The sequence below is a fragment of the Physeter macrocephalus genome, chromosome 19, assembly GCF_002837175.3.
Source record: "Physeter macrocephalus isolate SW-GA chromosome 19, ASM283717v5, whole genome shotgun sequence".
In the NCBI taxonomy this organism is placed as follows: Eukaryota; Metazoa; Chordata; class Mammalia; order Artiodactyla; family Physeteridae; genus Physeter; species Physeter macrocephalus.
Genome location: NC_041232.1, coordinates 66,959,412 through 66,975,068, shown reverse-complemented (window position 1 = coordinate 66,975,068; position 15,657 = coordinate 66,959,412). Strand labels below are relative to the sequence as shown.

General features: G+C 39.0%; 1 protein-coding gene across 1 annotated transcript in view; it reads right to left on the bottom strand.

Moving 5' to 3' along the window:
- DCC (DCC netrin 1 receptor) overlaps positions 1-15,657 on the bottom strand; it is a 948,035-nt gene that overhangs the window by 394,259 nt on the left and 538,119 nt on the right. The window contains exon 12 of the mRNA XM_028479946.1: positions 10,129-10,283. Coding sequence (XP_028335747.1) covers positions 10,129-10,283 — 155 coding nt within the window. The remainder of the gene's footprint in view (positions 1-10,128; positions 10,284-15,657) is intronic.

Below are 15,657 nucleotides of genomic sequence, written 5' to 3'. Positions count from 1 at the left end.
CAAGAAGGAGGAGATATGGGGATATATGTATATGTATAGCTGATTCACTTTGTTATAAAGCGAAACTAACACAACATTGTAAAACAATTATACTCCAATAAAGATGTTTAAAAAAAAATGAGTTTCACTCTTTTTGGGTTGGGTATCACATGAGGATAGTCAACTATAAATTTCTTCATGTGCTACTTTCTAAAAAGGACTATCATGTTTCATACTAAAACACAAAATGTATATGTGTGTACATAGATGTATGTATATATGTATTAAATTATATAGTATTTATACGCTAATATCTTATAATCCTAACTTTAGGTTAAAAAAAGAGGAAATAAATTTGATCCCACAGTATGATTTAGAACAATTTATCTTACTATATTTTCTTCAAAAACTTCATCCCTAAATATTTGGATACTATTCTGCCTATCTTATTTTACCTTCTATCTCTCCAGCACCTTATAAAAGGCTTGACACATAGTAGGTGCTCAATAATTGCTTATGCACCATACAGATAAAAAGGCTGTCAACAAGAGAGAAAATATAAATACATATGAGTAAAAATGCTATATTCTCTGCGTCTTTGCTCTTCTTCACTTCATGAACACCAGCTTTCCATAGAATCCAATATAACTGAAGGAGTCCCATAAAAGAGCTCAGCTCAGCTGTTTTATCTTTGAAGTAGAGTTTTATTTGGCTGCTGCAGCATGATGACAATATCCCTGGTGATGGTCAAGCTCTATTTTAGTTTACCAAGCAACCTACTTTCATTTTCAGTAGGCTACATAACCAAACGAGGCAATTAAACCCAAAACAAATCTACCTTTTTGGGACCTCATTATCCCAGGCTAGATACCCATACTTTCCAGGAACTTCTCATTATTATGACACTCTCATGTCATCTTTCTTCACACTCCCTAATAGCAGTGAGAAATCTGTAGCTTTTTTCTCTATACTTTCTCACCAAGCAGATAGCTTCTCTAGATGTTTGGTTATACCAGCGGAAGAAGCTTGTATTATGCTTTGTGCTCAGAGAGAGTAACAAGGAGCCAGTAGAGGCTTTTTAGGGGAATTGAATTATGCTGTACCACTGATTAACCCAAACAACAAGTCATCTTTGTCCTTCATCCTTAATTGTGCACTGAAAGATACATATATATATATATGTATATATATGTATATATATTTTTATCTGAGAAAATATTTAGGGAGCTTTGAGAAACTAATCAGAAAATATGTTCAGATCTAGATTCTCTGGTCTTTTAAAAATTAATCTTTTATATTAATTCAACACATAATGAACTTTTTCAGCTTTCAAAGGGGACTAATCTATTAAATACGTTTTTAATGAGTTCTGCTTAAAATAGTTTACACTAGACTAATAGTTCCTTGGGAGTCAGGACATTATCTGACTTGCTTTTGCATCCTCATGTACTAGCAGAGCATCTAGATCAGGGGTGCCCAATAGAACTTTCTGCAATAATGGTAATGTTCTCTGTGCTGTCCTATACAGTAGCCAGTAGTCATATATGAACTCTTGAAATGTGGCTAATGAGGTGCTGAATTTTTAGTTTTCAATTTTATTTAAATTTTAAGTGCTACCTTGACAGATGTGGTTAGTGTGCCTGCATTTTAGATTTTATTTTACATCAATACATTGAAATGTAAATAGGCACATGTAGCTAATGGTGATTGTAGGGGACCATAAAGTCTAGGACACAGCACAAAAGAATCATTTTGAATGACTGACTGAGTGAATGAATAAATACAGAATGACTCACCTTTTGCTTTCCATTTTTCTAACGTGATTAAACAACCCACCCTCACAAGCCTACCTCTAATTCTTCCACTAATATACATCATTGTAGAAGATATAATACCTCGCTAATTGACCATTAAATCCAAATGGATTCCTTAAGCCTTCTGTTGCCGGGGATGCCATACCATAAGCCTTTAATGTCTCTCATCTTATACTTGTAATACCTGAAAACATGTTTTGCAATGAGAGAATTTTTAAATTATACCAGCATTTGTGTGTTACCTAAAAAGATGAAACATCAGTGCTTATATTTCTTTCTTTCTACTATTAGTCTATAGCCACGTACACGACCACAAAACTGGACCAGCTGATTGGCTCACGGTCAACTTCTCCTCCACAGTCATCCCAAATATTCACTCAAATTACCATGCAGTGCAGTCAATAATTGGAAACCAGTTTAAGTGATAAAAGAAATTAGCTAGACAGAACTGTAATTTACTTGGCTTGCTTAATTTATAGAATCATGATGAATAAATACTGCTGATATGTATCATCTCTGCCACAAATTAAGTACAAATCAGATTCTACCAGCAAATGTTAACCAACTAGCTATTCGCAAAATGGCAATGCTGTGACACATTTTATGGGCTAATAGAGTGTTTTCTGCTCATAAAGCTTCAAAATTTAGTTAGGGCTGCAAAGATGTACAAGAGGCAAATTAGACAACAAACCAGTCTACAATAGCGTGCTAAGTAATAGGGAGGGGATGATTAGGGGGAAAGTAATAATATACGTAAATGGCTGATTGCATACTAATCAAGCCTTATTACCTTAGTGATTACTCTACTGAGTGTCCCACTTTGGTTGTCAGTGGAGGGCAGTTGGAATTATGTTTCCATTTGATCCCATTAGGGGCAGGGAACTTCTCTCCATTGAGTGCCTACTAGATGCCAGGTAAGACTCAGGGGCTTCCCATATGTTATCACATTTCATCTTTACAACCTGGGAATGAAACTGAGGAGGACCCTGTGGGGCTCCTGGGCACGGAAGCCTTTTTGGCCCCTGTTTCTGGTAGGCAAGACTCCTGCCTCGATGACCTTCCCTGAGTTCCAAAGGGCAGATGCAAACAGTTGGTAATCAAGGGAGGCCCAGCCAAGAAACCATCTGAGGCAAAATTAAAGGGACCAGAGAAGCTCATCCAGATTAGGAGTGTACCACCTGAGACCCTGCACACACCCTAATCCTGTCAGCAACCCTACCCTTGAACTATTGCTATAAAACTCCTCATCAAATCCTCCTAGGTTGGGATACACAGTGTTTTGAGGCAGGAGCCTGCTGTGTCCCCCTTTGCCTGGAAAAATGATAAAGCTATCCTTTTCTACTTCACCCAAGACTCTCGTCTCCGAGATTCAGCACCGGTGCACAGAGAGGCTGAGCTTTTGGCATCAGGAGGAGGAGGAGTAAATCATTCATATCTCCAATTTATAATCAAGGACAATGAGGTTTCAAGGATTACGGAACTTGTCCTAGGATGTGGATAGTAATGTTTGGAGACATAATGTTCAGAGACTTTCCAGTACCCCCCATAACAACCTTAGAAGTAGAGCTTTATTAGAATTTTTTAAAAAATCCAGGGACAGATGAAAAAGGCAAATATGTCTATTTCCTCTGTATAATATATTCTTTTTTTAAACAGTTAATTATCTTCTTTTTAAATTTATTTATTTTATTTTTGGCTGTGTTGGGTATTCGTTGCTGCATGCGGGCTTTCTCTAGTTGCAGCAAGCGGGGCTACTCTTTGCTGAGGTGTGCAGGCTTCTCATTGTGGTGGCTTCTCTTTGCTGTGCAGCACAGGCTCTAGGCATGCGGGCTTCAGCAGTTGTGGCACAAAGGCTCAGTAGTTGTGGCGCATGGGCTTAGTTCCTCTGAGGCATGTGGGATCTTCCCAGACCAGGGCTCGAACCCATGTCCCCTGCATTGGCAAGCAGATTCTTAACCACTGTGCCACCAGGAGAGCCCTGTAAAGTATTTCTGGATTTTGTTTTTATTTTTTGGCTGCACCGCGCAGCATGTGGGATCTTAGTTCCCTGACCACGGATCGAACCCGTGCCCCCTGCAGTGGAAGTGCAGAGCCTTAACCACTGGACCGCCAGGGAAGTCCTATTTCCTCTGTATAATATATTCTAAAGTCGATTTGGGGGTTGCTTTCACTCATCTTTTCAGTGTAAAGAATATAATGGACTAAGAATATTACTTACAACACTTAACTCTAAAAGGGTTTTGTGGATAATTGGGTTGTGGTCTAGCAAATAGGCTCCCCATTCTTACTCAAGCCTCCAGCCAGTATGTGGTACATTTTAACATCCTTCACGATTAAACTGCCTTAACAGCATCCTAAAGGACCCCAAATAATAATTCAAAAATTCTCCACATGTGGTATGAAAAGATTAGACAAGTCTTAAGCACACGGGGACTTAAAATCCGGCTGATAATACAGCAAAGAAATTATACACCATAAAGGCAGGGGGAAGCGCAAGGGTTTAGCCAAAGGAAGATATAATCAGGAGACACAGACCTTCCTATAAATCAAGCCTTTGTATTCTGGGTGATTATTTCATAAAGTGGATCTTGGGCTGCTGATCTCTTTAAATGATTACTGCAGTACGCGTGCACTTTTTAGAAACAGTTGCTGGCTGATTTATATTTCAGACATGTTTTCCATCAGTGTTTATTCCTTGAGAATATGGTTTTCATAACAGAGTTGCTATTTTCAAATAATATGGAAAACTTGCAATTCAATTTGTATAAAAGCTTTGTCGTTTTAGTGTACAATTACTACATCACATTTGGAAAAACAGTGATAAAACGAGCAAACAAATGTTAACCAGACGAGACCCATTTTCAGAAGATAAGATCATTCTGTCAGTGAGAGAACAATGAAAACGTCCCCCCACCTTTGCCTCTAAATTCTGAAATTCTAACCAAGTAATAAAATCAGCCTCTGAACTTCCTCTAAAAACACAGAAGGATGAGCTTATAAGAAGTCGAGAGAGAAGGAAGAGAAAGAGTAGGGAAAAGAGAGGGGAAGGAGGGGAGGTGAGCGGACGGGAGGTTGGAGGGGAGTGGGGAGAGGAGGAAATGAAGCACAGGATCTCTAAGATGTTCCATCTTACTCAGGAATTGGTGTATTATTGAGCAGGTTTGGAGAAGATGAAGTGTTCCTTACCCTAGAAATATTTTTAAATTGCTAAAATGGCATTTTGTGTTAACAACAGAAGATAGTCCTGATAACATAATTTATTTATCCTAATGTCTGTAATAAAGACAGCGAGTGAGCTATACAATACTCTTAATCTAAATGAATTGAAGGAGTTTGCTGTTTTGCACATGTAAAAGATATTCTAAAGTACTGTTTATCTAGACTGAACTGTTCCTATCTACCTATCTACTCAGTAAGAGATTAATTATCCAAGGACAATTAACCAATTCTTAATGAAACACAATGAGGTCGCCCTGCAAGTAAACAATGGCCTGCAAAAGAAATAATCCTTATTCCATACAGCGGTAAGAAGAGAGGTGATTTAATAAAACAAAGGTGTTATTAAAGGTCAAAATATAGTTAGCATTGTAAGACCACTATCACTGCCCTTAATGAAAAAAATTCAAGATACTTTCAATGTTTCGAAACCGGAATGATTCTCTACTTTCATTTTCTGGAGAAAGATAACTTATATGAGACAACAATACCAACAAGTAACCTTTTATTCAGTTAGGTGTTTAGTTTTTATTTTATGCCTTATCATCATTTATGCTAATTTTTAAGCAAAGTAAATGCTTACAGAAACCAGCACCCAGTGAGTTCTTCTACATAAATTCTCAGACTGCTTTCTGAATGAGGAAGAATGGAAGATATATACAAAGGACCGAAGCAGCTGTCTTTGTTAATAAAGCACTTATTTGAGGAGGCAAGCACAATATGATTAAGGCATAAAAAATTACCTAGATAATATGTGAGACGGAGCAAGACCCTATGGGGCTCCTGGGCACGGAAGCCTTTTCAAGTCCCCCGTTTCTTGTAGGGAACAGATTCCAGCCTCTATGACCTTCCCTGAGGTCCAAAGGGCAGATTTGAACAGTTGCTAATCTGGGAAGGGAAGGGATGCAGAGTCAAGAGAGGAACAGCCAAGGAACAATAGTGCAGCCTTGGGGCAGGGTCCTGGTTCTGCCTCAAGGGATACACATAACAATGTCCTTAAGCCCTTTATAGAATTAAAACCCAGCAAATGAAGATGTTAGCATTCTTTATGCCAGAGGAGACCATCTGAGGCCAGACTAAAGGGACCAGAAAGTTCATCAAGAAGATTACCTGAAACAAGATTAAAGAGCCTAAACCCTGTATACACCCTAATCTTATCAGCAACCCCACCCTTGAACCACTGCCATAAAACTCCTCAGCAAATCCTCCCTGGTTGGTACACACAGTTTTCAAGGGCAGGAGCCTGCTGTGTTCCCCTTTGCCTGGCAAAGCAATAAAGCTATTTTTTTCTACTTTGCCCAAAACTCTGTCTCTGAGATCGGTGTCTCCGATCTGGCACCAGTACACAGAGGCTGAGCTTTTGGCATCATATGCATCGGCCATCACAAGTAATGGGCTCATAAACAAATCTGTGATTCAGAGTTTTAATATTTCATTTAACAAATTCTTACAAGTTTCCTTACTTGTTTTGTTGCTGTTACACATTTAAAATATTTGCTTCCTCAGGAACCTTCTGAGAGCCCAAGTGCTGTTACTTCATTACACAGATATGCTTTCTTAACCTGTCTCAGACAGTGTAGAACAGTATTAGGAACAGAGTGGGTGTTCATTAAACACACGTGTAAGTTGAATTATGTTATTGTTTTTACTTTATAAAGGTTAAGGCCATATGTGTAATACAAATAATCACAGACTTATTTTGATTAATTATACTAAAAATGTATCATGAGTAATATTTTTAATGAAATGAGGCGTTATTATTGGTCAGTATCCAAATGGAAAAGACTTTCTTGTCCCTTGGCTTGGAAAGGTTTTTAAAAATGTGAATTAAAAGAATGCTGGATATTGATTTTCAAACTGGATACTTAAAAATAATGGTATTAATAGAAGAAAAATAATGTTGCTCAGTCTTAGAAGTGAAACTGCCTACGTAGAATTTTCATCAGAAATGTAATGTAATCATAGCCAGTCAGCCTTAAAAAGTACACTAAAACAATTCCAGGGATAATAGTTGGATTAGGAAGTGAAGAATTCAGAAGATCCATAGAAATGGGATCTTCTGAAAATGAATGCTTTTATTTTTTTTTTTTTTTTTTTTTTTTTTTTTTTTTGTGTGGTATGGGCGTAATTTTGTGATTCAGTTATTTCCTTTAAAACATGACTGTTCTTCTAGAGTCAATTTTTTCCATATATGAAAAATGTCAATAGCATAAGAAAGTGTGAATTTTTTTTTTTTTTTTTTGTGGTATGCGGGCCTCCCTCTGTTGTGGCCTCTCCCGTCGCGGAGCACAGGCTGCTCCGGACGCGCAGGCTCAGCGGCCATGGCTCACGGGCCCAGCCGCTCCGCGGCATGTGGGATCCTCCCAGACCGGGGCGCGAACCCGGTTCCCCTGCATGGGCAGGCGGACGCGCAACCACTGCGCCACCAGGGAAGCCCTGAATGCTTTTAAAGTTTAAGTTCTGCCATGAGAATATTGAACAAGATTTTATTACAGAATTTTTTATGGGTTTTTGAACTATCAGTCTGTATACAACATGGAATATACCATTTTCAAAAATATATATTTTGACTTAATTTGTTTTTATTCAAGTTTATTGATTAAAATACCAAATATTCATAAAAGTTATTGATTCTGTATATATAGGATCTGTGAAAAGTCATTGAAGAGGGGCTTCCCTGGTGCTGCAGTGGTTGAGAATCTACCTGCCAATGCAGGGGACACGGGTTTGAGCCCTGGTCTGGGAAGATCCCACATGCCGCGGAGCAACTAGGCCCGTGAGCCACAACTACTGAGCCTGCGCGTCTGGAGCCTGTGCTCCCCAACAAGAGAGGCCGCCACAGTGAGAGGCCAGCACACCACGATGAAGAGTGGCCCCCACTTGCCGCAACTAGAGAAAGCCCTCGCACAGAAACGAAGACCCAACACAGCCAAAAATAAATAAATTAAAAAACAAACAAAAAGTCAATGAAGAAATTGATGACTCAAATTACATGTGAACATAGTCACTACAAATTGGAAATCAGCATTATCTCGTGATTTCAATCCAAACAGCAACAAAACATTCTTAAGAAGAGAAACCTGGAAGTCGGACCAGCTTTGTGGGCATATGACTAACAAAGCTGCACAAGATCCCACGCTTAGGAGGGTCCCGCGTGGAGCATGGCTTAATGCTCTACTGTAGCTTCTGTGTCCTGCAAATTATTTAGCTGGTTCTGCTTGGGAGGCTGCATTTTCTTTCTTTTTTTTTTTTTTTTTAACATCTTTATTGGAGTATAATTGCTTTACAATGGTGCGTTAGTTTCTGCTTTATAACAAAGTGAATCAGTTATACATATACATAATCCCCATATCTCCTCCCTCTTGCAACTCCCTCCCTCCCACCCTCCCTATTCCACCCCTCTAGGTTGGTCGCAAAGCACCAAGGTGATCTCCCTGTGCTATGTGGCTCCTTCCCACTAGCTATCTATTTTACATTTGGTAGTGTATATATGTCTATGCCACTCTCTCACTTTTTCCCAGCTTCCCCTTCCCCCTCCCCGTGTCCTCAAGTCCATTCTCTAGTACATCTGCGTCTTTATTCCCGTCTTGCCCCTAGGTTCTTCATGACCATTTTTTTTTGTTTGTCTTTTAGATTCCATATATATGTGTTAGCATACAGTATTCCTAGGTTCTTCAGAACCACTTTTTTTGTTTCGTTTTATAGAGTCCATATATATGTGTTAGCTTATGGTATTTGTTTTTCTCTTTCTGACTTACTTCACTCTGTATGACAGATTCTAGATCCATCCACCTCACTACAAATAACTCAGTTTCGTTTCTTTTTATGTGATCTGAAACCTGTACATTGCTATGCCCTTAAAGATGCTATGTGAGGTTTTATTTCTATGAGGCAAATATCTCTAAGACTTGTCCAGCTTAGTCATATCCCCACCCCCAACAAATACTTTATTGCAATTTGTTCTCATCTGGTCTTTGTAGCCTTGGCAGAGTGGAAGAAGGAACGGAGACTCCGCCCAGTGTGCAGAGCATGATACCAGCAGCCACACTACGTCTCAGTTGCTCTTCTTCAACATATTGATTTCAAATACTTAAGAAGTGACCTAGTCCAAAGATTATTTTCTCATATGTACCAATGAAAATCTTTCTGATTTCTACTTCACCTTCTTCCAAAAGCATATATTTTGTGAGGTGATTTTGAAGTTAAATATAGTTTTAAATTAAATGATTGGGAATACAGATAAAATAGCATCATTCAAAAAACAAAAACAAAAAACAGGAGTAGATGAAACTAGGTGTCTAAACCTCTAAATAATGTAGTTTGTTACAAGTAGCCCTTCATGTCATTTCGCTGTTAGAGTACAAGTTTTTTAAAACTCTAAACAAAATAAAGCTGGCCGACTATTCATCAGTAACCATCTTTCCAAATAAATTAGAAGTTTAGTAGAAAAATCAAAATTTTGTAAGATACAGAAATATTTTTCAAATGTACAGTTTGGGGGCTGTTCCTTTATAAAAGTAGAAATCACTAAATTATAACTTGGTGGAAGAACATTCAGCTGCATTATTTTGTGATCATGGAGCTTAATATAGTGATTTATGTTAAAGGACAATGAGATTGCCCAATAGAGATTATCTCTTTACATTTCTTAAATCTAGATTCACTTTTGGAAGCTTCTTAAGGGCATTCAGTGCATGAGTAAGTTTTTGAATAATCCCTGTATTGAGAAGTCCTATGCCATTTTTCTTCTCCTTTGATGTTACACTTTTTATAGACAAACTTAGAAAAATCTGAAAAAATCAATGCAGGAGGCTGAAAACCAATGTTGATGATGAAGTACTGGCGGGTAGAGTCAGTCACTTACTCGGGAGTGAATATGTAGACTGTGTGGTTGGACCAGGCCTTGATAGTTGTTAATTTGTCATTATGGAGATATGGCCCAAGTGGGAAGGCCATTTTGTTAAAGTTATCTTACCTTTAAAAACCCTCGGGTTAAACATGTTGCTTCAGAAATATTCCTTCCATTCCATCACCTCAATAAATTACTATGAAAGGATTCAAAGATATCGCCAACGAAAACAAATACTTTCTAAATTTGCCCTTTCTGTCTCATACTCACACTCAGGCTGAGTGGCCACCTTGATGGGCTGAGAGCTCTCCCCTGGTCCCCACTCGTTGTAGGCCACGACTCGGAAGGTGTACATGGCTTCTGGCTTCAGGTTTCCCACAGTAAACTGAAGGGACCCAGGCTGGGATGTATTCACTGCTCGTTCCCTAGGAAATAAAAGTTGCAGGGAAAGATTATTCCCACATGAATACTTTTAGCCACAGCCTTTACTTAATGAGCAAGAGAAGGACTTCCCTGGTGGCGCAGTGGTTGAGAGTCCACCTGCCAATGCAGGGGACACAGTTTCGATCCCTATTCCAGGAAGATCCCACATGCCGCAGAGCAACTAAGCCCGTGCGCCACAACTACTGAGCCTGCGCTCTAGAGCCCGAGAGCCACAAATACTGAAGCCCACGTGCCACAACTACTGAAGCCCACGCGTCTAAAGCCGTTGCTCCACCACAAGTGAAGCCACCGCAATGAGAAGCCATCGCACCACAATGAGAAGCCCGCGCACTGCAACGAAGAGTAGTCCCCGTTCTCCGCCACTAGAGAAAGCCCGTGCACAGCAACGAAGACTCAACGCAGCCAAAAATAAATAAATTAATTAATTAAAATAAATAATAATGAGCAAGAGCAGTAAGGTAGACGAAAAGGTTGCTTACTCATTTCCTGTTGACTCTGCATGTAAGGCAAGACCTCGAAGGCTTACTATGGGATGTAAACTGACTGGAAGAGCCTATAAATAAATGTTGCAGGGTTTCTGGGGAGTTCAAGTTTATGCCATTCCCATGAACCTTGCATACTAAAGTCTTTTCCCTTGACACTTTACAATTTAGTCTCAAAACTCATAACAAAGAGCTAGTAAAATAAGAAGAAGCGTCTGGAATGTAGGCAGGAAGATGCGTTTTGTAAACATTCAGCTAATGACAGAAATCAGGGTTTTGATTATTCCACAAGCCAGTCTTTGTCAGTACTGTCAACAAATGCATTTATGCATTTTCCTTCATTGTAGGAAAGGAAAAGGCAGATGCCGAGTGTTGACGTGTACAGAGCTTGAGGTCCTGTGGTTATGTTATGTGCAATTTAGTGAAAGGAAATAGATGCCTTTCCTTGTGAGGAGAAAGTGGAACACATGTCTCCTTGCCTTTTCTTCAAGCCACATCTACATGTGTCCAATTTATTTTCCAATTAAAAACTTCCTCAGAGGCTCCAAACAAATGAATTAATCTGCTGATCATGGTGAGATTTATAGTTCATATTAAAAGAAGACAAATCCTATGGATATGGATGCTGACATCTAAGAACCAGGAACTCCTAAAGTATGCTTTAAGGATATACATGATCCGAGACATTTATATCCTCATTGGTCTCGTACAGTTGAATGTGAAGAAAGAGTTCCTTCTAGCCACTTAACTGTTTCTTAAGGTTTGTACGTCTAGATGATATCTCTTGCATCTCAGTGGAATTAAATATTCATTTTAATTTTACCATTCAGTTTTGTTTGGGGAGATATTTAAAATAAAACCTATTTTGCTGCCAGGGTAAATTAAGCTTCCAAAGAGAAAAGTGAAAACAAAGTTCTACGGGCATGAATGGTGACTGCCGGGCATATATACACTCTTAATTTGACTGATATGACAGAGACTGGCTGGCTCCTCCTCAAACCCATTTCTCCTTCTTCATGTACTAGACTATATGTCCTGGCCCCACCTGAAGCCAAGATGAGGCCATGTGACTGGGTCTAATCAATGAGTTTGAGTGTACACAATGCGTGCTGATTCCAGGCCTGGCCTTGAAAAACCACATATGTGGCAGGCAGACCTTGGAAGCCGTACACAGATGATGGAGAAGTCAAAGTTTTGCAAGAATTCTGGAGAAGACCTGGGAGAAGAACTGCCTGTCAATCAGGAACATCCTTTTTCTATAATACTTTACAGAGTCAAACAGAGTAGAGCCATTATAAATTTGAGGGCTTGTTATAGCAGTTAGCATTAATTTATCCATTACTGCTCATAATTAAAATATGCACACTGGGTGGTTACCAGGGGCAAGGTGGAGGGAGGGACGGGATGCTAGTATTTAATGAATACAGAGTTCAGTTGGGGAAGATGAAAAATCTCTGGAGATAGAGGGTAGTGAGAGTTGTGCCACAAGGTAAGTGCAATTAATGCCATAGAACTCTACACTTAAAAATGGTTAAAACTGTAAATGCTATGCTTTGTATATTTTACCACGATAAACAAGCAAACAAAAAAACACCCTGTATGAATCTGGATATAGCCCAAGGTTTTGGTAACCCTTTACAAGTACTGTGTGAATTTGCTGCAAGGCTGAATTGTGACTTACAGTGAGGGAGGGATGTGGTGGGATTCAATAGTGACCTATCGTAAGTAGGAGTAAGAAACATCAGATAGGGCTCCCATGTACCACATCACACTGATCTATTCTACCAAACTAAGATTATTCAGGCCAATACATTGCTTTTTAAAAGAAAACCCTCATAATCAGATTGTATGCCTTGTGGATGTAGACAGTTTTGCATATTATTTTCTTTCAGCAGAATTTTTATATGCATTGCCTCTCTTTTTATATAAATAGGATGGTTTTATTATCATTCTTTTATAGATGTAAAAGTGAGATATAAAGAAACAACATTTTTTTTTAAAGGACTCACAGTTAATGAATACCACCGTTAAGAATGAAATTGGGGACTTCATCCTCTAGATCCAGTATTGGTATCATTCAACAATAGGGGAAAACAAGGGGCCTATTTGGATCATGGGTACTTTGCGTAGAAGACATGAGCTCCTAAAGGGAAAGAAGAGACACCTGGGCATTCAGAAACCACTGGGAGAATGAGTGTAATTATCATCTGTTATGAGTCATTTCAGGATGTATTTTCTAAACCTTCAAGCAACATATTTGTCACTGAAGGTCAGATCTGCATACCAAACTCCTTGAGTATCTATAAGGAAGGACAGCTTTCATAACTGACTTTATTCTTATAACTACTGAATAATTTAGATGAAATAGCTGTGTTCTAGGACATGCTGGCATAACCCCTTGAAAAGGCATTCTTCAAAGGAAAAAGAGGCAAGAACATCTGGGCATGTCCAGGTAAGAATGTCTAAGATCATATAATAGAAACATTACTCACATATAAAAGGGGATGCTGGATTTTATTACAAGGAAGGGGGTTTTAGGTTCTTATAATCTCCAGCAGCCTCCAAAAATATACCAGATTACTAATGGTCATGAAAAAAAATTATATTCATTGATATGGACAACTGATACTTCCTCAGTGTTAACAGAGTATGAACAAAGCATCTTTAGAAAACACTTCCATGGTAGTGATCTCAGCCCTTCCTCCAACCAGACGCTAGCACTGCCCTAGATTTACCACTAGTTTCTTCAATGTGGGCTCTTAATGGTTTTAAACAACAATTTAATCTAAACATTTCCATTTTATGTGCCATTTTTCAGAAATCTGCTTATCCTATCAAACTGAGGTCACATCAAAATGCTATGTAGACTATGGAGTGGATTCAGGATTTTTAAGCCTGGGGTTGTTGTCTTGGCTTTCTCATTAACTTATCTGAGCATCAGATTTCTCAAGTGCAAATTGGTGCTATAAAAATGTTTACCTCATAGAGTTTCTAGAGAATTCAGTGAGATGCTGTATGTGAACCATATAAAGCAGTAGGCATGAGACCTGGTACTCAGGGAGTCTTCCATATGTGGCAGTTATTACTGCTATTATTTCTATTATTATAACAAAATACCACCACAACCTCATAGGAAATAAGGGTTCTTGAGTTCAAGAAGAGGACCTTTCCTCAATCTGAAGAAATTAATGAGGTACAGTCATGAAGAAAAAGACATAAATATTGATATTTTCTGTCAGATTAATTTTGTTTACAGAGATAAGTCAAATCAAAAAAGTCATATTCAGAGACATAGAGAACAGACTTGTGGTTGTCAACGGTGGGGTGTGGGGAAGGAATGGATTAGGAGTTTGAGATTAGCAGATGCAAACTATTGTATATAGACTAGATAAACAACAAAGTCCTACTGTATAGCACAGGGAACTATATACAATATTCTGTGATAAACCATAATGGAAAAGAATGTATATATATCTATGTACAACAATCACTTTGCTGTACAGCAGAAATTAGCACAACGTTGTAAATCAACTATACTTCAATAAAAAAGTGTAGTCATAACTAGAGGCACTGAACAAGTTTCAATAATGAAACTGGTAATATTTTTTAAAGGGAAGAGGCTTTGCTGACTGCAACGGAGAAGGAATAGGTGTGCTCCGAGTTCCACAGCATAGTTGGACAGCCCCATGATATCTGATGCCCACACTGGTGTCTGGGCTTTGTTGCTGGGCTGTTGTCTTGGCTTTCTCAGTAACTTATCTGAGCCTCAGATTTCTCAGGTGCAAGCTCTGATGCTTTCTTGGGTCCTACTGGGGCAACATCAAACGTGATACCAATGCATTCTAAGACAATGGCATTTACTGCCCTGTCACCCTTCACAGATTTCTTCAAAGATTCGCAGGTGGCTTTTGATCACCCCATTTGCTCTTTAATAGCTGAAAACAAACCATCGCTAATCATTTCCCAACAAGTAAGTAAAATCTAAATTTGGAAGGGCAGTTTGTTACTCTTGTTTCTCTGGTTCCACAATAGGGCAATGCCAGCCATGTAAAGTAAACTCTCCATAATCTCTGTGTTCAGACAGTTAGTAATTAGGATTTTGTCTAGCTCACTCTAGCCCATGATCCTCTGTAAGTGGGCAGATACCACACTAGGTTCTGAAGAACAGAGAACAGGAGACGCCAAGACTTTGCCCAGTTACTGTGTTCGGGTGTCGTGACCGTCACCGCACCAACCACTCCTGGGAAAGCAGCAGGGGCCCAGGCTGCTTCTCCATGAAGTTCTCTCCTATAACTCCGAAGACATAATTTACCCCTCAAATCCGCAGAGCTTAGCGTCATGGTCTGTGTTGGTAGATGTACTGTCAGACAGAGCTTCATTACCCCATTTCTTTTCTCCTTGACTCTCAGTTGGTAGTGTGGGGTTCAGGCAAGTTCAAGATAAAGTTGACTGAAGTAAAGGAAGTAAATCACCTGGGCTTTCTAGAATCCATTCACTGCAAATTCATTCATTGAACATCCAAATAGAGAATAAATTAGAAAGTCTGTCTCCTTCTGCTGGCTGAAAAAGATGTAGGCAGCTTGCTTTCTTTGACCTTTACATGGAGACCAAGAAGAGTGTGTTAGTAAGAAGAATCTCTTTCTTGTAAATTCTGGTTCTTGGTGCTTTGGGTTACCTGGTTGAGGTTTCTCGGAAAATAACTACTGTGTTCTAAAAGCATACATTCTGACCCAGTAACAATACTTCTGCTGCTTTGCTGAGATGAGGCATTTTGTTTAAAGTCTTTTTAGATGCTGATACATTTTGATTCAGGGAGTCAAACATGGTGGCATGGAATGCACCCTTAAGCAGTATGCACTGAAGCCTAACTGGT